Below are 20,819 nucleotides of genomic sequence, written 5' to 3'. Positions count from 1 at the left end.
AATCAAGCATGTGGTCTAAGGATGAAAGAATTACACGATCCCACTTCAGCAAAAAGGAAATTCTATGCAAGCAAATGTGGTGTTGCCAGAGAAATAAAAAGAAAGAAGTTCTTTCATTTATGGAATTCATTTTAATTGCCTTCAGTAATTCCACGAATTAAGACGAGGATTGATATCTTGACTATGGGGCTTTGAAGACTGTTGAGGAAAATACAATGTTTCATGGAAATCTTTACTGACAGCACTGATAGTGTTAGTTATTGCAGGTTGTGGAGGGGGAGAAAAAGAGCAGGATATTACAAATTCTGAGTGGAAGATTAGAAATTGTAGGTAGGGAAGATTAGAGAATTCTTCTGGTTTCTTGTCTTACACATTATGTAGTATTTGTAACTCCTATTTACTTACTATTTATTACATAGAGTTGTTCGTTTGTTTTCTTAACAAGTCTCAACATCTAAATTTCAAATAAATGCTTTTAAATAGTTCCTCGGTAGACATGCTTATAGTTAAAAATATGGAAAATACTGTTTGTCGTATGGTACAGTTATTTTCTTCCTTCCTTTTTTCCCTTATATTAGTACACAAACACACACACTGTTATATTAATGTAAACTTTGTTTGTTCCTTCCTAGAAGTCACACCTTTTTTCTACTTTTTATAACAGATTATAATTTCTTTCCTCTGTCTTCCCTTATTCTGTTCTTATAAGATTAAAAAACAATAAGTCAGGTCTTACCACCTAACTATAAACATATAAGCATGTTGTCCTTGTGAGTTATTGCGCTCTTGTTCATGTGCAGGGACCTGAGGATATTCAATTTCTGTTGTACCTGTGACTGTAGCTGTGTTGGGAAATTTGCCTTACGTAACAATTTTTCATCTCCTTAACAACCGAAAGAAATTATTAATGTAATCATAAAGTGTACAATTTTATACACAGTTCAGCTTTTAACCATCTTTGGTTTTCTGTATGTAGTTAATTTTGTATGATGATGAAGCATCAGAATTCCAACCTATGTTTTCTACTTTTAATGATATAAAATGAAAGAGCTGTGGAAATAATGAATTAAGTATAGTAGGTTAACTTTAGCTGAATTTCTCAGGAGCCTGAGGTGAACGCAGTAAATCAGAGCTGCCCTATCTATTTCAATTGCAATTTTGTCTTGCCACCAAGATTTGAGGTGGAGAATTTAATGGTATAGAATTAATAGTTTTCCTTGCAAAAGGCGCACAACATTGTTTCTGGCTTTTGCCGTACTGAAATAATCTGAATAAGTATCTCCAACACACTTGCCCAATATAGGTAAACATACGAGTTGAAATTAGTTTGTTTTGTTAACAGCAAATGTTCTGAAGTAATCCCGTTCTTAAATTATTTTAAATGTCTTAGTACAAACCTCTGTGTCGGTAGCCTTATAATGAAATGGAATCATTCAGGATCAATTTCTCAGTGACCTTGTCTGTGAACTCAAGTTTGTAACTGTATTTCAGTCAGCCAATGCACTCCTATAGACTGAGCAGCAAAATGATACAGTTCTTTATCTTTGTATAAAGTGGTGTCTGGATTCTGTTTATATTAACATTTGCACTTACAGGATTATTCTGATGTAGAATAGGAATAACTTTTCCACATTACTATTGTTTTACAGATGTGGTATTCTGCCACAGCTAAAGTTGTTCCACTGTAATAAGAAGAATTGATCAACATTTTGTGAAAAAACTAGTGCTTTTGCTTGAGTATCCAGCTCAGGAAACATTTTCAGAAGTAGAGAATGCCCATCCTTTGAAAATCAAATCCTTTTAAGTAGTTCGTGTGAGCATTCTGTAACAGAGGGGCTCAGATTCACTAACCATATTTCAAACTCTTGGCTGCTTTTTCAAAAAAATCATGTACATACCATACATTTAAAACTTAGTACATGTGTTTTCACTTTCCAGCTTCCTGAACAAAATGTGATAGCTATATGGAACAGTTGGTGTTAACTATGTTTGGTACCTGTTCAATTCCAATTGAACTTCCAATTACTTGTGCTGCGAAAAAAGGTTTAAATTTGTAAGTTCTGGTCTGCACAATAAACAAACATATACAACTTAATGTTCTTTTTTTAAATCTGAAAGTCAAGTTTAATTACTTGCTTTTTATTCAGATTAATGTCTACCACTATATATTATAGTATGGATTTTAAATGACTTTTCAAATCCAATACACTTTACTGGTACATTAGAAGCATTCATTTAGGTACAAGAAAAAAATACAAATTGAAAATTAGCAAACGTTTATCACTTTTATTATATTTAGTATACAACCTATCCAATTTTGAATGTAAGAGATGTTTAATCTGTGGGATCTCTAAAACAGTAAGGCAGTAATTTATAATTTTGAAATGTTTTTCATTGGCAGTTAAAGAAGAACGTAAAAAAGAAGAGAACAGTTTGGAAAATGCACAAAAATGGTAAGGTTTTTGCTAGTGTTTTCTAACAGTTTATTTTGGTCGAAGATGTTATTGATCTTAGGAATGACATTAAATAGGAAAAAGGATCTGTACTTCAAAGAAGTAATATGCTTTCTGAAAAATTCTTACGTAGTCTTCCAGGAAAAAGTTCAGTTGAGTTTTTAGCCAGTGTACTGTGTTCAAGGTTTTAATTACTGCCAACACTGAATTGAATCAGTTTTACAGAATATTGTAATAACTGATTAACTACTTAATGGAGTAAAAATGTATTTCTTCATCACTAAACATTTTCAGCACTTGGGCTATTGAATGAAGTATACTAAGAAACCAGTGAAATCCTTATGTTTTTATTGCCTGAATATCTGTGCCTTACTTAGGCCAAAGGAGGCAAAATAGGGGGAGAAGTGAGATAAATTGATTTACAGATAGATAGTAAAATATTTAATAAGTTAGTATTTCTAATAAATTTTGTTTACCAAATTATAGTTTTGTGAGAGTGAAGGATCTGCCTTTAACCTTGTTTGCGTTAGCTATGGAACTGCTATAAATCAACTGGGGTAAATTAATTTTTAACTTCTTATCAATATTTTTTCTTCATGGTCACTAAAGGCAGATCTGTGGTAATTTGGATTTTTATGTTACTTTTCTGAGCCCAGAGTCGCTCCACCTGAGACACCTAGGTTAGACTTCCTAGGCAGTCAGGAAAAGAGAGAGAGGCACCTCCCAAATGCAGATCAAGTCTTAGGTGAACTGTTTCCGTGTGCTTGCAGAAGGTGCTTAAATTGGCTGAACTATTGGGTGACATCAGCTGGGACTCTACCTCTTAATTTCATTTGTCAAGAGTGGCTGGCTGGCTTGTTTCCTTTCTACCTAGCTACAAACCTACCTTTTGTGGCACAGGCTCTTTCATGTTCTACCTGCTTTGTAGCCTTTCTGGAGCAGGGTAGACTCTTCAGGGTATGGAGGTACACTTAATTTGCAGTTGACTTAAGGAATTAGTTGTCTGATACAGAGTTTGGGTTTTTCAATTGCTAACTAAACATTCAGTATTTTAAATTACTGCTAAAAAGTTCTGTTACTTTTGAAAGTCAGAAAGCAGCCCAGGAAGCTAGATTAAGCTGGGTGAAAGCAAAACAGTGCTACTGGGGGAAGGGCTGAAGATGGAACATGAAGAGGGGATGAGGAGTAAGTGTCAGGATGAAGGCAGAGTGAGAGAGAGTGTGCAGGATTTCAGAATCCCAGAGCATGCAGAGACAACTGTATTGGCTACAGCTGGGATGGAGAAGGGTTCCATTAGGAAGAAGAGAGCACGATGTTACTGGGGCTGCTGTTACATGAAGCAAACCTGAGAAGAGAGGTCCTGGTCTTGCTGTTCCTGGCTCAGCTATCCTAGTCAAGGGGTATGAACAGCTGAGGAATATTTGGCCCAAGTGAATGTAATGGAAATGACATTGCCCAGTAGACATAAACTGTTTTAACCATGTGATTATGACTAAGGTATTTTAGTATTTTTAGGGTTTGAAATCCCAGAATGGTTTACACAGATATTTAAAGCTGTATTAGTTTTTTCTTTATTTATTTATTTTCTCCTTGTAGTGTCACTACAGGACCCTTCAACTCTGAATGTTATGGGCTTATTCATGCTTATTTCATTGTGATTCCTTTACCGTGGATCACCAATTAACTTGAAATATAGTTACATATTTCATACAAAACCTATGTAAGAAATTTAAAAGGTTAAGGTTATCATATATGAGGATTTAAAAAACTATTCTATTAATAGCTCACCTTGAGCAATATGTGATATTCTTCAGTATGTCCTAGAAGCTGTATCCATCTTTAAAGTATCAAAAAACCCAGAGCATACTGGCTCATGTGGCTAAAATCCAAGCTGCTTTACTTTGTGAAGCAGCTCGAGTATATACTCCTTTATTTTGGGGGGGTAACTTCTGTATTTTTTGATGGTTACTTTATATTCTTCAAGCCTAGCTAAAAGCTTGAATCTCAGCCTAAGGCTTGACCCTAACCTTGGCAATTCTGTATGAAAACATGCAATGTGAACTATCCAAATGCAAGTATAAGTCAAGAAAGAACTGTTTGCTGAAGCTGCATCTGTTGCTCAAGTAACATCTATTGAATAGTTGGGGACTCCTTACAAGTCTTTAAAATACCACTTATTTATTTAATTTTCAGGATTTACACTTCCTGTGTTCTAGATTTAGGACCTATTGACAACTATAAAGAAGAATATAACTTTCTTTTGCTTAAATAAAATCAATATTTCAAGAAAAATTAGTTATTCTGAAATATGTTTTTACCTTTCTTTTTAAATTGTAGCATTATTTTTCATAAGTATCACCAAATCTTTCAGGATTGTTACATCTACTTTGCAGAGAAAAGTGATTCAACCTTTACAAAAGTGAACATAATTTTCTTTTGTTTTCTTTAGATAAGTCTCCATGTACCTAGTTATGTGAATCCTTCCATTTTATCCATACAAAGCAATATCATAAAGGATAAAAATGCACAATCAGTTAAAATGCTATCGGAAGTATCGTCTATAATAAAAGACTACTTTGAAAATATCCAGCTGTATAGCAATTCAGTAGCCTTAATATAAAATAAAAAAGCATTAAAATATTGGCAATGTATTTTCATAAAATTAATTATCTGCTTATTGAAACATGTGGAAGGAGATGATTTCTTTTCAGTAAAAACTTTGCAAACTGACTCTTGGCACTGTCTGTGGCTTTTTTGCTGCTACTCCCAATTCTGCCTAAGTACTTGAAGGTTATTTTCAACCAAGCCTGGAGATTTTTTCCTGACTTGGCGTGTGACTCTTCCATAGTCCTTCAATAAAGATAAATGGGAGAATAAGATCTTCATGGAGTGTTGCAGAATAAAATTAAAGAAATAGATATAATATAGCATTTTCTGAAATGCAAGAAGTTAAGTTTTTCTCATTAAAATTGAATGCCCACGATTTACCTGTGTGACATATCTCTATGATGGCTCATGCGTCTGTAAGTTATCCTCCTGGGAATGAGGTAGGTGTTGGGAAGCTAGTTATACTCAGCGTGAATTGCTGCTATGATTTCCAAGGCTAAGGGGAAGTTATGGTAATTACCAGCCTTGACTACTGAATCAGGAACCAGCCCTCAGAGAAACTGTTTCCCCAGTGGGCTTATGTGTTGACAGATTTTTTCCCCCCTCCCTCGTAGCTTTGAAGAAACAGTGGGATACTTTGGGATAAAGCCAAAGCCTGGCGAGAAGGAGATCACACCAAACTACATTTTCACGGTGTGGTACGAATTCTGCAGTGACTTCAAGACCATTTGGAAACGAGAGAGCAAAAGCATTTCCAAGGAACGGTAAGGTTCTAATAAAGTCATTAATACCATTTTAGATGTCTGGGAAACTGTTCCTTCTCAAACCCAACAAATTATACTCCTATATTTCACAGGCGTCATTGTTTTCTTTCAGATCTAATGGACATCAAGGAAAGATTATTCCCTCAGGGTGCGTAGGAAAATTCACCAAAGGCATGCTGTCCCCACAAAAAGATAAACACATATAATCTGATAAATTACACTTTTGTAACCCCTTCCAATTACTAGCTAGTAAAATGAAAGGGGAGCTGTGCTAATTTGTAACAGATTGCTTCTCTGTGCATTTTCATGTTGAACTAGCCTAAATGAGGCGATATTGCTGTCGCAGACAGTACAGACAAATAAAAGTGAATGCTTTTCCAGTTAATATACTGCACTTGCATCAAAGGGAAGCCCCAGAGATTCAGGCCACACTTAACACAGTGTTGAAGCCCCACACTGAATTTACAGCACTACTTCTGACTTTTGGTGTCCTGCTGAGGACATCAAACTACTTGCCGCTAGATCTCGCCACAGTCTCCTGATTTTATGAGTTAGAGTGAAAAAAAAAAAATTAAAACCTTCAATTATTTGCCTGATTTTCTTAAAGAAGCTTAAAATCTTTTACAAAGAAAAACCAATTCCAGTACAAGTGCACGATGCTTACTATATCTCAATTCATTGAAAACACGTAAAGAGTGGTAGTACGGTCATGCTTTGGAAAAGAATGGATTAATCACTTTTAACGTGAAATATAAATCCAGATGCTTATTCCAAATTGACACAGATTTAGAGAAAAATGTCTTAAAAAGTATCAACAAAAGTAGTAAACTCATTTACACTTACATTTTCCATTTTGCTCCAAATCAGTGGGGCTTTTAGGTTCTTGTAGAAGTAGATCTTTAAAGCACAAGATGTAGAATTATAAATTCCCAGTTATCAACCTTATCAACATTGTTTTACAGATATTGCAGGTTTTAAACACTTGAAAGTTGTAGCTTTTTGTATCATCTATGTTATGATTAGAGTGATTTTAGAAGCTGACAACTGCAAACATTTACAAAGAATCTTTTATTTCCTTGTGTCTAGATCAGTATACAAATTTGTTTTGCACTGTGTAAAATAAGGAGTCGCTAGCAGATTGCTATAATCATGATAAGGATCATCTCAGGGATATATTTTCTGCTGAATCATGAGTTATTTTTGTTCCAAAAGCAGTTAGGAGGAATAGAAATTAACTACACGGGGGAAAAAAAATCCAGACCATGCATCCGTTCCTTTTTATGTAATTAGCACCTTGCTGATGGCATACAGTGATCCCTTCAAAGAAATTGATTTAAAATGCCTTGTAAATGTTTTAACACTACATAACTTCTTAAACTTTCTTAATACAATATTCAAGAAATCTTTGTTTGTAAGTGAACTGCTATATTCTGTGCTTTCCTATTGGGGTGAAATGAGAATTTCTCATGGTTTAATAATTATATAAATAAAATGTACAAATAAAAAAACAGCGCAAATATTTCATCAGCTCCTTTGATGGATACATTTATTCCTATTCATAAATGTAAAGCAATACCAGTAGAATGCAGAGCACCAGTTACTATAATACTTCAAAGTACTGACAGTTTCTGGATTATATAGACTGTTCACTTAAAATTATTTATACAAAGTTTCATTAATCTCAAAAGGACAATTCATTGTCCTTTACATTCAAAATTTGGGTGATTCATCAAGACAATGAGCTGCTGAAATGAGGAGCCTTGTGTAATAAGTAAACTAGAATGACAAAAGAACTGTTTTCATCATCCTAAATTGTTTTGTAGTGTGCTACTGAAAAGAAGAAGTCATAAAATCAGTAGATTAGAATGTTGGAAAAGCTATTTTCATCACCTGAAAATGTCCTGTAAAGTCGTGAACATTTGAGGCTTCTGTTTTACAAAGTATGAGACTAACAGTTGATGAGCTGCTGTCCAAAAAAGTTTAAAAGCAAGCTCAGAATCATTGTGCACATTGGTAACTAAAAACCTTAGTATGACAGGAATGGACAGCTGTCTTTCTTAACTGGCTAATTAATTGGATGCACTATTTGTTTTGCATTTTTAAAGATTCTGTTTATCATGAACCAATTCTTCTGTTTTGAAGGAAATTTTAGAGGAAGAATTGGCAGTGTAAGTCAATGTTTTCAAACATGGGTTCTGAAACCGAGGTATTGATATTGTTATGTGAATACATTTACAGTTGGATTACCCTTCAAATTTCAGGAGGAGCTGCAGAAACAGTGTAAAATATGTCTGAATTAGCTAGTCACATAGATACCTAAAAATGGATTTCATTGTTTACATTTATATAAGAATGTTAATATTGGATTATAATTTGTCTCTCAAGAAATATGGCTCAGAAAATTCAAAATTTACTTATACTATGCAGAATTATCATTATGCAAAGGTATAATTAAAAATGTATTAGGTTAAAACTGATAGTAGTAAAAATAGGTCAAAAGATCTAAGATTCCAAAATTAAAATTTTATACTCAAAACTAACTACTTTGCATTGTATAACAGACAACTTTGAAATCTCTGAATATGAGGGAAAAAGAGTACTGCCTTGAACTAAATGACAGCCTCAGCTGCAAGATCTTCCCTGTTTTGTCTAAAAACTACTTGGCTCCCAAATGTAACACAACTGTAGAAATCTAATTAGATTTCTATGAGACTTTTTCTTAAAGTAAAGGAAACACTTTAACTGAGCTGCCCTGCATTTAACCTACCGTGAAAATAAATTAGCTGCCTGAAAAAGATAGTTGAATCATTGTCTCTTTCCTGGACAAAATTTGCACACCATTTAGGAATGCAAGACAGAGTTACAGATAGATAACAAACCTAGATAGATATGATATGAGATATGATATGATATGATATATAAATGTCTATAGAGATAAAATGAAGACAATTTTTAAAACCATATTCCTGATAGGAATATGATGACAGTTTTCTTTCAGACATAGTATTCCGTTCAATACCAGAATGCAACTACAATACAATAAAATTTGCTTTGACGATCACCTCTTCGTCTCTGACAAACAGCTTAATGTAAATGCACTATAATACTCACCAAATTTTGGAGACTTTTTTTTGTTTTCTTTTGCATCAAAACCCAGTTTTGTTGTTGGCAGCTTTATAATTTAGTATGTCTATGCATCCAGGTACATCAAGTGCTTTTATGCTCTCTTCTGTTTATAAAATTTTGAGATGATAACTGAATTGAAGACTAAAACAAAGGCGGGGTTTTTTTTTTTGCAACAAGGCACTTAACACCATGGTAGATTACATATAATTCCACTCTCACTTCCTTTTCTTAGACTACTAATTTTATTTGCAGTGGGCATGTCTATGAATTCAGAATCAAAACAAAGATGTATTTATAACAACTTAAATACTTTTTACATATCTATGAATGCCTATCTATAAGTCTATTAAAGCGTTCAAGATCTGTTAAAGTATATTTTAAGAGGATATCCTAGCCACTTCTGAATATAGGGAAAAAGTATAAACACAGAAAAAATACTAACAGTTTGCAGTGAGTAGTTTCATCACAAACCGTGATTGTATGTTTTGCAAAAGAAATGTGACAAGGATTATCATTATGTGTTTATGGGTGTTACCCTTTAAGTATGAAGTAATTAGATATAAAAGGAATTATTGCTGTTAATTTGACCCACTGCTTACACTGCAAAGATAAGATTGCTACAATAGTTACTGTACTGGATTAAGCCATCTCTCTCAGATTGAACATACATCAAAATTTTATAGGTCAGAATTCAGAAAAGAAAAAGAGAACCGAAGTTTGCCTCAATAGCTGGAGAAGACATAATCGTTATTTAATGAACAGAATCATATACTTCATCTTAAAAATAGGAAAAAAATCCTATTTTTTAATGGTACCTTTTATAAAAGGTCTTTTTTTTTAAGATGCTTTCTTTGTTCTTGAATTTCATCACTAGCACAAAACATGTTGATTGTTTCAGCTTAATCTAGTGAAAAAAGACATAGTGATTTTTTTTTTGCCACAAAGGTAATAACAGATTTGAAAAGCAGAAGCTCTGACTGTAGCAGTGTAGGCAGCTAATGGTAAAGATGAAAATGTCCTAACAAAAGAAAAAGCACTGAGCAGTTCCCAATTAATTTTTGTTTATTGTAGTAAATTGGAGTTGGCTATAGCTTTCTACCCAACTCTTCCATTTATTAAATACAGAATGAATTGTATTCATTGCCCTCTATTTCTGCACAGGAAAAGAGTAAGTCTGGGGAGTCCTTGTTTGTAACACCACATGGTCATAAGAGATAACATGTAAATTGCAAAATCTCTTAGCAGTGCTGGCCAATACAATATTTAATATTTTTAACCACTGAATAAGCTAATTTTGAGACTATCTTGTGCCTAAAAAATTACTCAAATTTGACAGAAACACTTGCCACAGAGGAACTGGTGAATTATATTTTCATTTTCAATATCACAGTGAGCAAGGAGGAGAAATAATCTTTGGTTCAAGACATTATATCTATTTTAGAAGACCAGATTTATGTTATAGTTTGATTTAAAAAATGAATTTCTCTTTCATCTATTGTATGTCATGTATATGTTACCTAAGACAATGAGAGTCAGTGAGAGTCTAGATTTGCAGCCATTTTGATCAATTTGTACTATGGTAGAACACTCTGTCCTGAGCATTAGCCAAAAACTCCAAAATAGGGCATCATCCAGTTATCATACAATCTGCATGTATGATAAAAGCCAAGAGATGAGTGTAACAGATGTTGTTTATTTCATTTGATATTAAACTAATGGTCTAATAAGGCAAACTGACATCACAACATAAATGAGTTTTAAGGAATTATTTGAAATATGATCATTAGGATCACTATGTGACTTTATGGATTTATGCTGGGAGTTCCTTGTACACATAGTTGCAGCATCAGGAAAAGGCAACATATTTGTGAGAAAATTTGATCAATGAGCCCTACAGCATTACCAGGTTGGAGGCTAATGGTTCATTGTCACATAAAAGCTTCTGGAGTGAGTTTAAGTTAATTGTGGTTGAGTGAAGAAAGAGAAGAGAAGAAGGTGACATTCTACATGTCTACTTTCCACATGCATTTTGAGTAGATTTTAGGTGGCCAGTGTAGCCTTTGTCTATACCAGAAGGGTAAGGTTGAAGTAGCTGATACATGAATTAATGAAGAGTTGTACCAGATTGTTTAGCAATGCAGACAGAGAAAAAAGGGAGGATTTTTACATGTTTCTGAGGTTAAGGTGTAGCTATGGGGCAAACTGAGGAGGTAATTACAAATTATAGGCATGCGCTGCAAAACAGAAATGGCTCTTTCCCATAGAGCATAGAACAGATCTGGCAAAGTGCTGCATCAGGGCTCTTGCTCTTGGAAAGAAAAATAGTGTTTCTTTTTAGGTGTTATTAGGAAAGCACTATACAACAAAACAGAAACCACCACTGAATCATTATATGAATCTACAGTTATCCATATGTAGTTCTTCTCCAGAAGGATGTGGCAGAGCTAGGAGAGGTAACAATAAGAATGATCCGATACAGAACAGCTTCTGCATAAGGAATCGTTTAAATAAAGGGGAATTCTTTGGCTTGGAAAGGACCCTACTGAAAAGGCTACGATAGGGATCTGTACAAGCATGAAGGGTGAATGGGAAATAGTCATTACATACCTCATCTAATACAACAGTTGAAGAACATCAAATGAAATTAACAAGTGGCTGGTACAAGCCAAATGCAGTGATGCCTCTTTACAGTAGGCATACTTAAACTGTTGAACACTTTGCCACAAGACGTCACAGATGCCAAAAGCTTGCATTGCTTCCAAATGGTGACAGTACAAATTCATATTAGAAAAATCCATGAAGGACTGTTATATATGGAGAGTTTCCAGCTGCAAAAGTATTGTGGGGATTATCAATGTATGCTTTGGCTGTCCTTGTATGCTCCTAGGTATCTGCCAGTGGCCAGCTCAGATGGACTGAAACATATTTTTTATCTGAATTGGTGTAGCCTTTTTCTTCCTATTGTTTTTTCTTCCTATTGTTTTTTCTTATGCACCAGCTTTCCTAAAGGCATAAAAATAGATTTTTTTTGTTGTGACTACAGAGCTAAAATTTCTCACTCACTTTATACAGGTAATCAAAACACTGTCAGTAGATCCAGAAAAAATAGAAACCTATCAAGCGTATTAGCAATTTGAGGTTTCAAGACAAATTCCACTTACAACATACATGTTACTGTATTTGTACTGATTTAGTTAGTGAACATTTATTCTAAATGCAAGTTAAAGATTTGATCAATAATGACCAAGTTCTTTCCAGAAGATTTAAGCCTGAAGGGCTTGATCAGGCAATTGTATTGTACAACATGGTAATAGAAGTGGACAATGTTAAACTTAGTCTGTTATAAGGCTCCTAATTGTGAAGCTAACCAAAAACTCTGTAAAATCATCTGCTAGGCCAGGTAATACACAGGCATCTGTCTTCTAAAATTTTGAGACTGAAATGTAGCCTGTTACATTGCATGGGCTAAGTGTTTTCAGGAAACAGTGCTGTTACTTAAGGATTAGCTTATGGGCTGCGTACAGAAATTATCATATGACTGAGAGCAGTAAGGCATGTAACACATGAAAGGAATTTGAGCTATGGGGATATTTCTTAGTCTCCCAAGGGGAGTCCCTGTTCAGCTGTGTTAAGGATTTGGGCTGGGTATGCAGCTTGGCTCTAGGTTGAACAGTTGATGTTGACTGTAGCTAGCCCTGCTTGTTCATCCCCACCCATATCTGAAGATTTGGATTGCACAACAATTCCTATGCCAACACGGTCTTATGGGAGATGTTTGAACTTCAAGTCAGGGAAAGCTCAGGTGGCACAGAATTGTCATTCCAAGCTATTTCATAACACACAGCTATCCACATCACCCACCAGCTGCATGGAAGGAGCTGTAGAAGCAAAGAGAATGGATTATTCCAGAATATCAAGAGATTGAGAGAGAACCAGATAATTTGGTCTCTGTGTTCGCACACCAGTAGAGCCTGAACATACATGAGTAGCAACTGGCTTGTTTAGAAGGGATTCTAGTTTTCCTAACTGGGGGCTTTAGAGCATGGAGTGTGCCAGCTCACACCTTCTTCTGTCTGACTTGAATGGGAAGCAGGGGTGAAAATGATAATGAGTTTATCTGGTTAGTCCCTGGCTTGATAATACCTTTTCCTGTAAGGAGGAAAAGTTTTTTCATGAGCTTATGAAGGATACTTTTAATAAATACGGGCTTATGTTTAGATTTAGTTTCTGTGTCCCTAGTTACAAAATAAAAATAATAATTTTGAATAAAAATAATGTCTTTATTTTTCACTAATATCTTCTAATTTAAGAGGCCTGACTTGCATCCAATTTACAGAGGAAGACAACACCTGCCACATAGAGGCAGGAAAAAGCCAATTATATTCCCATTGCTTATCCCATTACTTATAGTAAAGATCCATATGCAGTATTAGAGTCATGGTTCTATTTAAAAATGCATTGTTTTGATAATTTAATTTGATTTTGTTTTCCATATTGTGTGGTAATGTGCAATACTGTTCAGTATTACAGTTGACACCACATCTTCTTTATTCATTAAGGTATATTGACCTCACTGTTGAAGGAGAGCAACTTTTCTTTTGAACACATCCATGTTGCAGCTGCTCAGATTTCAAGGCTTAACCGACCTGCACTCATTTTTTTGGCTTCATGTTATTGCTTGCTAAATTAGCACCTGCACACCTTTTCTCTCTGTGTTGTGATTCAGCTATTCTACCATCCTTTCTGGTCTCTTTGTCCTCTGCAGTGCTCTCTGTTCAAAAGTGTCCTTGTCACTATTTTTCTAGCATGTTTTACTACATGCTTCTATCCCTTCTTGCTTTTCTGTTTTAGATATACTTCTGTTGACTTTTCTATCCCCCTTTCTTCCTCCTTGATTTCACATCTATTAGATTCAATCCCAATTTCTTTTCTGTGAAATCTCTAAAACATGGTTAGACTAGTGTGTCCATCCATGCTATTTTATACTGATATAGGAAAAAAAAAATCTTTTAATTGAGACAATTCCTTTGCACATCTCCAAACTCCCCCTCATGGTCATGCCTCTGTAAATGTCCAGTTCATGTGAGCTGCTCCCCTGTACATTAATTCACACGACAAAAACTCAGAAGAAAGGGGTATAGAGTGGTTGGTGGGATGCTTAGTTCATGTTGTTCAGCCTACGCCTGTGAGTTGTAAATTGTGGAGCTCTGTCTCAGGGCTTGATTCTGCTACTCTTCCTCCAGCATAAGGCTCTTGAGGTGATTCTTGTCAGAATACATATTAATTGAACTTCCCTAAGTTGAAGAACTTATCAGTCCCTATTACCTTTCCAGCTGGTTATTGTACCATCTTAATGATTTCCCTGCCTCTCTAGGGAGCCCTTTTACTATGTAAGATTCTGCATCCTCTCCCAACTTCTATTTGGTGTATCATGTAACACTTAAGTAACGAACGACCTTTAGTAACAGGATGAAGTGAGTAAACATTTTAAGCCCATACTTTGTAAATCTCACCCCCTCAGCGGTGTCACTAAGACACATTTAGTCTAGTAAATCTACAATAAATGTTGTAGTAATGTTTTTCAAAGTCCTCTTTAGATGTTTTGCTGGCCCTTATACTGAACACAAGACTTCAGTGGATTTCCCATATTCTCTCAAATTCTTTTCTATTCTACCTCATTTCTATAAAGTATAAATGTTAAAATTGGCCACCTTCATTATCATCTAATATAACTGCAGTTACTCACAAGGAAGAAGGGAAATTTAACAGAATATTTATTTATATTACATTTTGACATTCTATCACTTAGCTTTTGTTTTACTTCAAACAGACTTTGAACAAGTAATTGCTGAACAATTAAAATAGTTGAGGAATTTTATGCTTTTATAAGAAGTTGTTAAATAACTTACATCTATATAAATTCTCATAAACTACAATTAATGCCTTAACTTAAAACTACATTTAATAGTTTATTTTAAGTTAACTAAAAATAATAGTATGTTGTGTGGTATATCTGCAGATTGGTTAATAACATAATATATGAGTCTAAGAAAAGATCAGAAAATAATTAGTATTTTAGTTCTATCCTTTGGAATGTACTTAATTTGTAGTTTTTTTTTCTTTCTGTATCTTATTCATCTCTAATTTTACTTCTAATTTAATATACTTCTGATTTTTAGTATTTTAATGGAAATCTTTTCAAAGTTATGATATTATACGATTTATACAAATGGGAAATTCTTTCTATTTGTGCTAAGGAAAGGTGGTAGAAAAAAAATAGAGTGAACAGAGAAGAGGCATACCCAAGTTGAATTAACAGAGTTTGTCTAGTCACTAGCTAATCATTCTTTAAGTGTGTGATTTGTTTGTTTTTACTTATCTGTTTCAGCAACAGACTCAGTCAAATGTTGTGCATACATTCAACTTTAGATGGGGGTAAAGAATATTGTGTGTGTTTGTGAGTTTTGATGGAAAGCTGTCATAGCTTTTAATGGACTATTAAAATTATGTATTCATATCTAGGTTTTTTAATAGGAGCAAAATAATGGACAAAAATATGAAAATTAGACTTCTGCTGTTAGCCAATTTTATGATTTTGATTTTTATAGTTTTCATACTATTTCAGTCTTCTCATTTCAAGGGTAGTGCTTCCAAACATGATAAGCAGTTCTAGTATCCTGTCCATGTTTAACAAAGAAATATTTTTATTTATAAGGCACCTTTACAGCACGGGTGCTTCACTGCTGTAATTACTGAGCTAACTACTTTCTTAAAATTGAGCCATCTGATTTTAAAAAATCCCAAAGAATTACATTCCTTTTAAATTATGCACTTATGGTTCTGATAATGCCTGCTAATCTTATCAGTCATATGTTAACAAAGTGATGGTTTCTTTCCCTAGGAGACCAAAGTGTAACATACAACTAGTCTGTCATTTTTATGAGCCAAATATCACATGATTCAAATCATGTTAGTGAGCTGGTTTATTTTTATTTTGTATTCCAAACTATGCATTCTATTTTAAAAAATCCAGGTTTCCTGGAAATTGTGCAAATATGGAATAAAATACACAGAGCTAGACATAAATCAGTGACAGGCGTAATTTTATTTTTAAGTAAAAGTTTGTAATCCCTAGAATTATCCCTTCAGATGAAAACATGGACTTTAAACATTCAAAAACTGTTTGGAAAACACTTCTAGGACCAAAGAGAACGTGATCAAAAAGAAAATGTGCTCAAAATAGGGAAATTTTAGAAGTTGATCCTTTGGTGTGATTCTTCTGAGCCTGAATACTGTCACTTGAAACACATCATCATCTTTGCATAAACTTTGTATCTGTGAGTAATAGCATGCTGTCGTGTGTGTGTATCATCTATCATTAAGAAGTAAACTGTGCTGATTAACAAAAAATTGTAAAAAGATGGAATGGTGTATTGCCACTTAGTTGTTCACCTGTAGAAACAGGGAACACTAAATGAGTTTTAAAAAGACTTCAGATATATTTAAAAATGTACAGAATAATAATTTCATATTTATGTATTTGAGGGTGTACTTACAGCTTGAATCAATCTTGTAGCTAAATAGTATTGAAAATAAATTTACTTAAAAGTAGTATAACTGTTTCCTCCTGTTCTTAAGCACTGGAAAGTGAGACAACAATAACTACCCAGCAGAGCTTCTAAAATTCATAGCTCAGAGAAGGAATTTTAGTTTCCAACACTGAGCATTGATAAAGACAATAATGAACTTATGAATGTGTTCTATACTTTTCAAAGAAGTTGTCCAGAAACTAGTTTGCTGCTAGTGTTACAGCAAGGAAGTACACATCAGTAATTGCAGCTATAATCCACTTTCCTTTTTGCTTTTCTTCCCAAATTCCTCAAAAATTGAGTGTGTCAAAAGTGGTTTGAACTGGACATGGTATTTTAAATACTTTTTGACTGGCCATAGCAATTATTTCTGCCACTGGAAAAAAATAAATAGGAGAAGAAAGTAGAATTTTTCAGTTCAAGAGTGCCAAGAAATCTGTTGTTTATAGTAAAGGACTGATTTGGTGTACATTAGTGAAAATTGGTTTGCTGAGTTCTCCTTGCTTGTAAAAATTAACTCTCAACTTCTTTCCCTCTGCATTTTGCATACAGCAATGTAAAATAGGTGTTTATAGCATTAGCATTTTAAAGGCACTGATAGCTGGGCAGATACTGTCTTAGGAGTGCCAAGAATTTTCTTTCCTTTTTATCACTGTTTAGCACATAATTTCCCCTGCCCTTTCCACTGTCTGTAAGAGGAGGGTCAAGTCCCTTTTTGTTAAATTCTCCGTTTCTCCTTTTCCTCCTGATTAAAGTTCTGATTGGGTTCTTCTTGTTAAATCCCCACAGAAACAAGGGTTCTATATGCAAGACCTTAAGAGCAAAAGGCAAGAAACTGAGGAATCAGATCTGTGTTCTTCTTTCCCCTTATCTCAATAGTGCTTTCAGTAGACTGGTCTGTAGCTGCACACAAGACAGGTTTAACTACACCTAGACAAGAACCGCTTCTAATTTGCCTCTCCTCCTATTACCACATCAATGACTGGTCAGCCAATTCCATATAAATCAACAGGGAAAACATTAAGGAAAAACTGGCAGATGCTTTCATTTTAAGATTTTCAGAGCAAATATAATGTGTACCTTGGCAAATGGCCTACTAAAATAGTATATTCAATATATACAACAGATTGAGCCAGCTAGCTTTTGGTTTTTTTCAGAGGAGAATCTTCTTGCCTTGACACTGCAGCTTTTTTGGTGGGAAAGATACTCCATAAAACCCAGATACTCCATAAAACCCAGATCCTGCAAGAACAGAGGAATTGTTTGCCTGATGACATTTTCAGTGAGCAATACAGGCAGACTGTCCTTTTGCTTTTGATTTTCTCTACTCAAAAATGTACTCTATTCTACTTTTGGTACTTTATTAAGTGCCTTTGAATAGTAATAGCAGTTTGTTGGGCTAATGTGCCTAAAAGAAGTTCGGGTGATGGTTCTTACAGATAGAGTATATACCAAACAGAGCCAGAACATCTTTAATTTCTTTGAATCTAACGTTGTCTTTTCTATGTATTTTGTTTCAGAATTAAAGTGGCTCAGCAATCAGTAAGAGAGTTAACTGCAGAGAAGAAAGTTGAAACGAAGAAAATCAATCCTACAGCTAGCCTGGTATGATGTGTTTCTCAGTATGACATTCAGAAGGGTTTTTGTGACACTATTCTTGTCATTCATAATGATGGGAGGTTTCTGCTGTTGTTGAAGTGTGACATAGTATGCTTAGTTTGAATGTAGCAGAGTGATTTTCTTCCTAAGGAGAAATCTTTAAGCTTATGCCCTACGGTAGTCCAACAGTTAAGTTTAAAACTTAGTTTAGTTGTGCCTAAGCATGGCTCTGCTATTTTATATGTCAAAATAAGGTAAGAGCTGCTTTTCTGGTTCCTTCCCCCCGTCCCCTGAAGTCTGTTGTATTTTCTTCCATGCTCCATAGTGCATTCAGGCTCACTGCATACATTTGTCCAATGGCTGAGCGTGTGGTTTTTTCCAAAACCTTACAAAATCTTGTTTGCTCTGTTAAATAATGGTAGAAGGGATTAAATCCCAATTTTGTTCCTTGCCGTTTTCCATTTTTTTTTAATACAACTTAGAAGGAGGACTAATAATTTACACTGTAGATAAAACCCTTTTTGTCTGTGTGCAAGGCACATAGGTTAGATCAGCATTTCTCAAACAGTAGGACGCAAGAGACTAAGGGAAGGAAATGTACATGAAGGAATCAGTATATTATTTCCATTCCCAGCAGAGCATATCAGTTGCAGGACAGCCAGCAGAGATATGAATGACTACACGTGCTTGGGAAGAGGTCATTAAACAATATAATCTAGCTAATGCTAAATTAGAGCCTTTATGTCAGCAGAAACCATTCCAGACAAGACAAGGTATTAGATTCACATGAATTTGAAAAGTATCTGGTTTTCTCTATCTGCACTGGTCTTCACAGAGCTGTGTATTTTTAAAGGTACGCAGTATTTGACAAGCGTGTAGCTAAAGCAAGCTCAGTTTCTCTACAGTAAGTAATGAACTGGTTCTGAGCCTTCCTTGAGTGCTCCAGGTGTTAATTTTTTTTAATTAAAGAAAATTCTAATCTACTGTGACTCGTTTAGTACTTCTCAGATTTCTAGACCAAATGCTCATGGCAACTTGAGAGGAGATGGAAAATTATAGACAAGAATGATAATAAAACTCTTTTTTTTTCTTTAACAGAAAGAAAGACTACGTCAAAAGGAAGCCAATGTGACTGCCAACTGAAAGAAGAAAGATGAAAATGTTAGTGTGACTTCATACCTTGCATGATGCTTTACTACACCCATGGCCCAGGGAGCACCTTATATTAGATACTGAATTTTGCTTTGCTGATATGTTCCAAGACAATCCACTAAAGACTTTTCAGTTCCTTCGGAAGGGTTTGTACATTCAGTGGAGGGAATTCTAAGAAGGTTTTTACATGGGAAGTCAAAATTATTTTCTGTCACTCTTCCTTACATTGCTTAAAATGCATCTGGTTGTTAATGGTTATTTAAAGTACTCTATGCATAATGCATTAATATGGAAGAGCTAAAACGAGCATTTTGGATGCTGAGTTAAGTAGTGACTAACAACCTGTAGGTTATTTACAGGGCTTTTTGTAGATGAGAGCAAATATGCCATTCAGCTCACAAAAGACTATTACATCATACTTTTTGCTACTTCAGCAGTAACTGAGGTAAAATTGACTGATTCTAAATTATTTTACAGTGTCTAAGTATTGGATGCATCTTTCTAAAACTGATTAAATGTAATTATAGATTTATGCTGTATTTTACTATAAATATTTTTATAGAAGCTTCAGCTTATGCCATACATTGAAATGGAAACAATATTTTGCACATGAAAAGGAACAGCTTCAAATTCCTTAGTTTTATGATTGATGGCATAACTGATTCATTATTTTTATGGTTTTAACCTAACATTTCCTAAATTTTGAGCTTCAAAAGAAAAATGATAAAAATGTATATTTTTATTTCAGTATATATTGAAAATATCAATTCCATAAAATGATGGTTTTATTAGTCATTATTCATTGAACTAAAACAACAATATATATCTCCATGAAGTTGCACATTTGCCATTAAATCTCTGGCTTTCAATTCTATTGAAAGCTTTCTTTTAAACAGTTAATATCTCACTCTAAAATATATTATGCAGCCTGCCCTTGTCCCCCTATATTTGTATGAAGAATTATGCAGCCTGCTCTTGTCCCCCTATATTTGTATGAAGATTGTGTCCAGCATACATATATATATAATTTAATTTAATAAGTAAAACTTGAGGAAGAAATAAAAGAGTCTCGCTGTCCTCCTGTAACATTATAACCATTGCCCGTAAAGTAGCAGAGCCTGAAAAAACCCCTACAGAATATCCACTGTTACTTGAATGTTCTTACTGCATTTTAAGGATTTGGACTCTTAGAAGGTGAGATCTTGAAGTAGAAGTTAATTTAAGGTAAAACAGAAAAGTGATTTTTAAATACAAGGAGGTAACGGCCTATAAATAGGAACAACAAACTGGGGAAAACATGCTTCTGCTTGCCGTCTGTAAGAGACAAATCCCCTTCTTTATGATAATGGTGTCTGAAGTTGGTTACAAAGAGGAATTAAGTGAAGGAAAAATGTACAAAAAAGTAATGGGGGAAGGTATTAGTCCTTTGCTTAGAAGCTGGAAAAAATATACGAGATGGACATGGGTTATCCATACAGCAAATTAGATAGAGAAACTGCGATGAAACCTAAGGCAAAGTCATCCCTAGA

At 34.4% G+C, this 20,819-nt stretch overlaps 1 protein-coding gene across 1 annotated transcript in view; it reads left to right on the top strand.

Moving 5' to 3' along the window:
* The window catches only part of FMN1 (formin 1), a 157,833-nt gene extending 138,518 nt beyond the window's left edge, over positions 1 to 19,315 (top strand). Inside the window, 4 exon segments of the mRNA XM_009285818.1 lie at positions 2,402 to 2,453; positions 5,675 to 5,824; positions 18,060 to 18,144; positions 19,237 to 19,315. Coding sequence (XP_009284093.1) covers positions 2,402 to 2,453; positions 5,675 to 5,824; positions 18,060 to 18,144; positions 19,237 to 19,281 — 332 coding nt within the window. The 3' untranslated portion in view covers positions 19,282 to 19,315.
* Positions 19,316 to 20,819: the final 1,504 nt, after the last annotated feature.

The sequence above is a fragment of the Aptenodytes forsteri genome, unplaced genomic scaffold (assembly GCF_000699145.1).
Source record: "Aptenodytes forsteri isolate BGI_AS27 unplaced genomic scaffold, ASM69914v1 Scaffold124, whole genome shotgun sequence".
In the NCBI taxonomy this organism is placed as follows: domain Eukaryota; kingdom Metazoa; phylum Chordata; class Aves; order Sphenisciformes; family Spheniscidae; genus Aptenodytes; species Aptenodytes forsteri.
The sequence above is the reverse complement of the archived record's forward strand: the minus strand, read 5'-3'. Positions and strand labels throughout refer to the sequence as shown.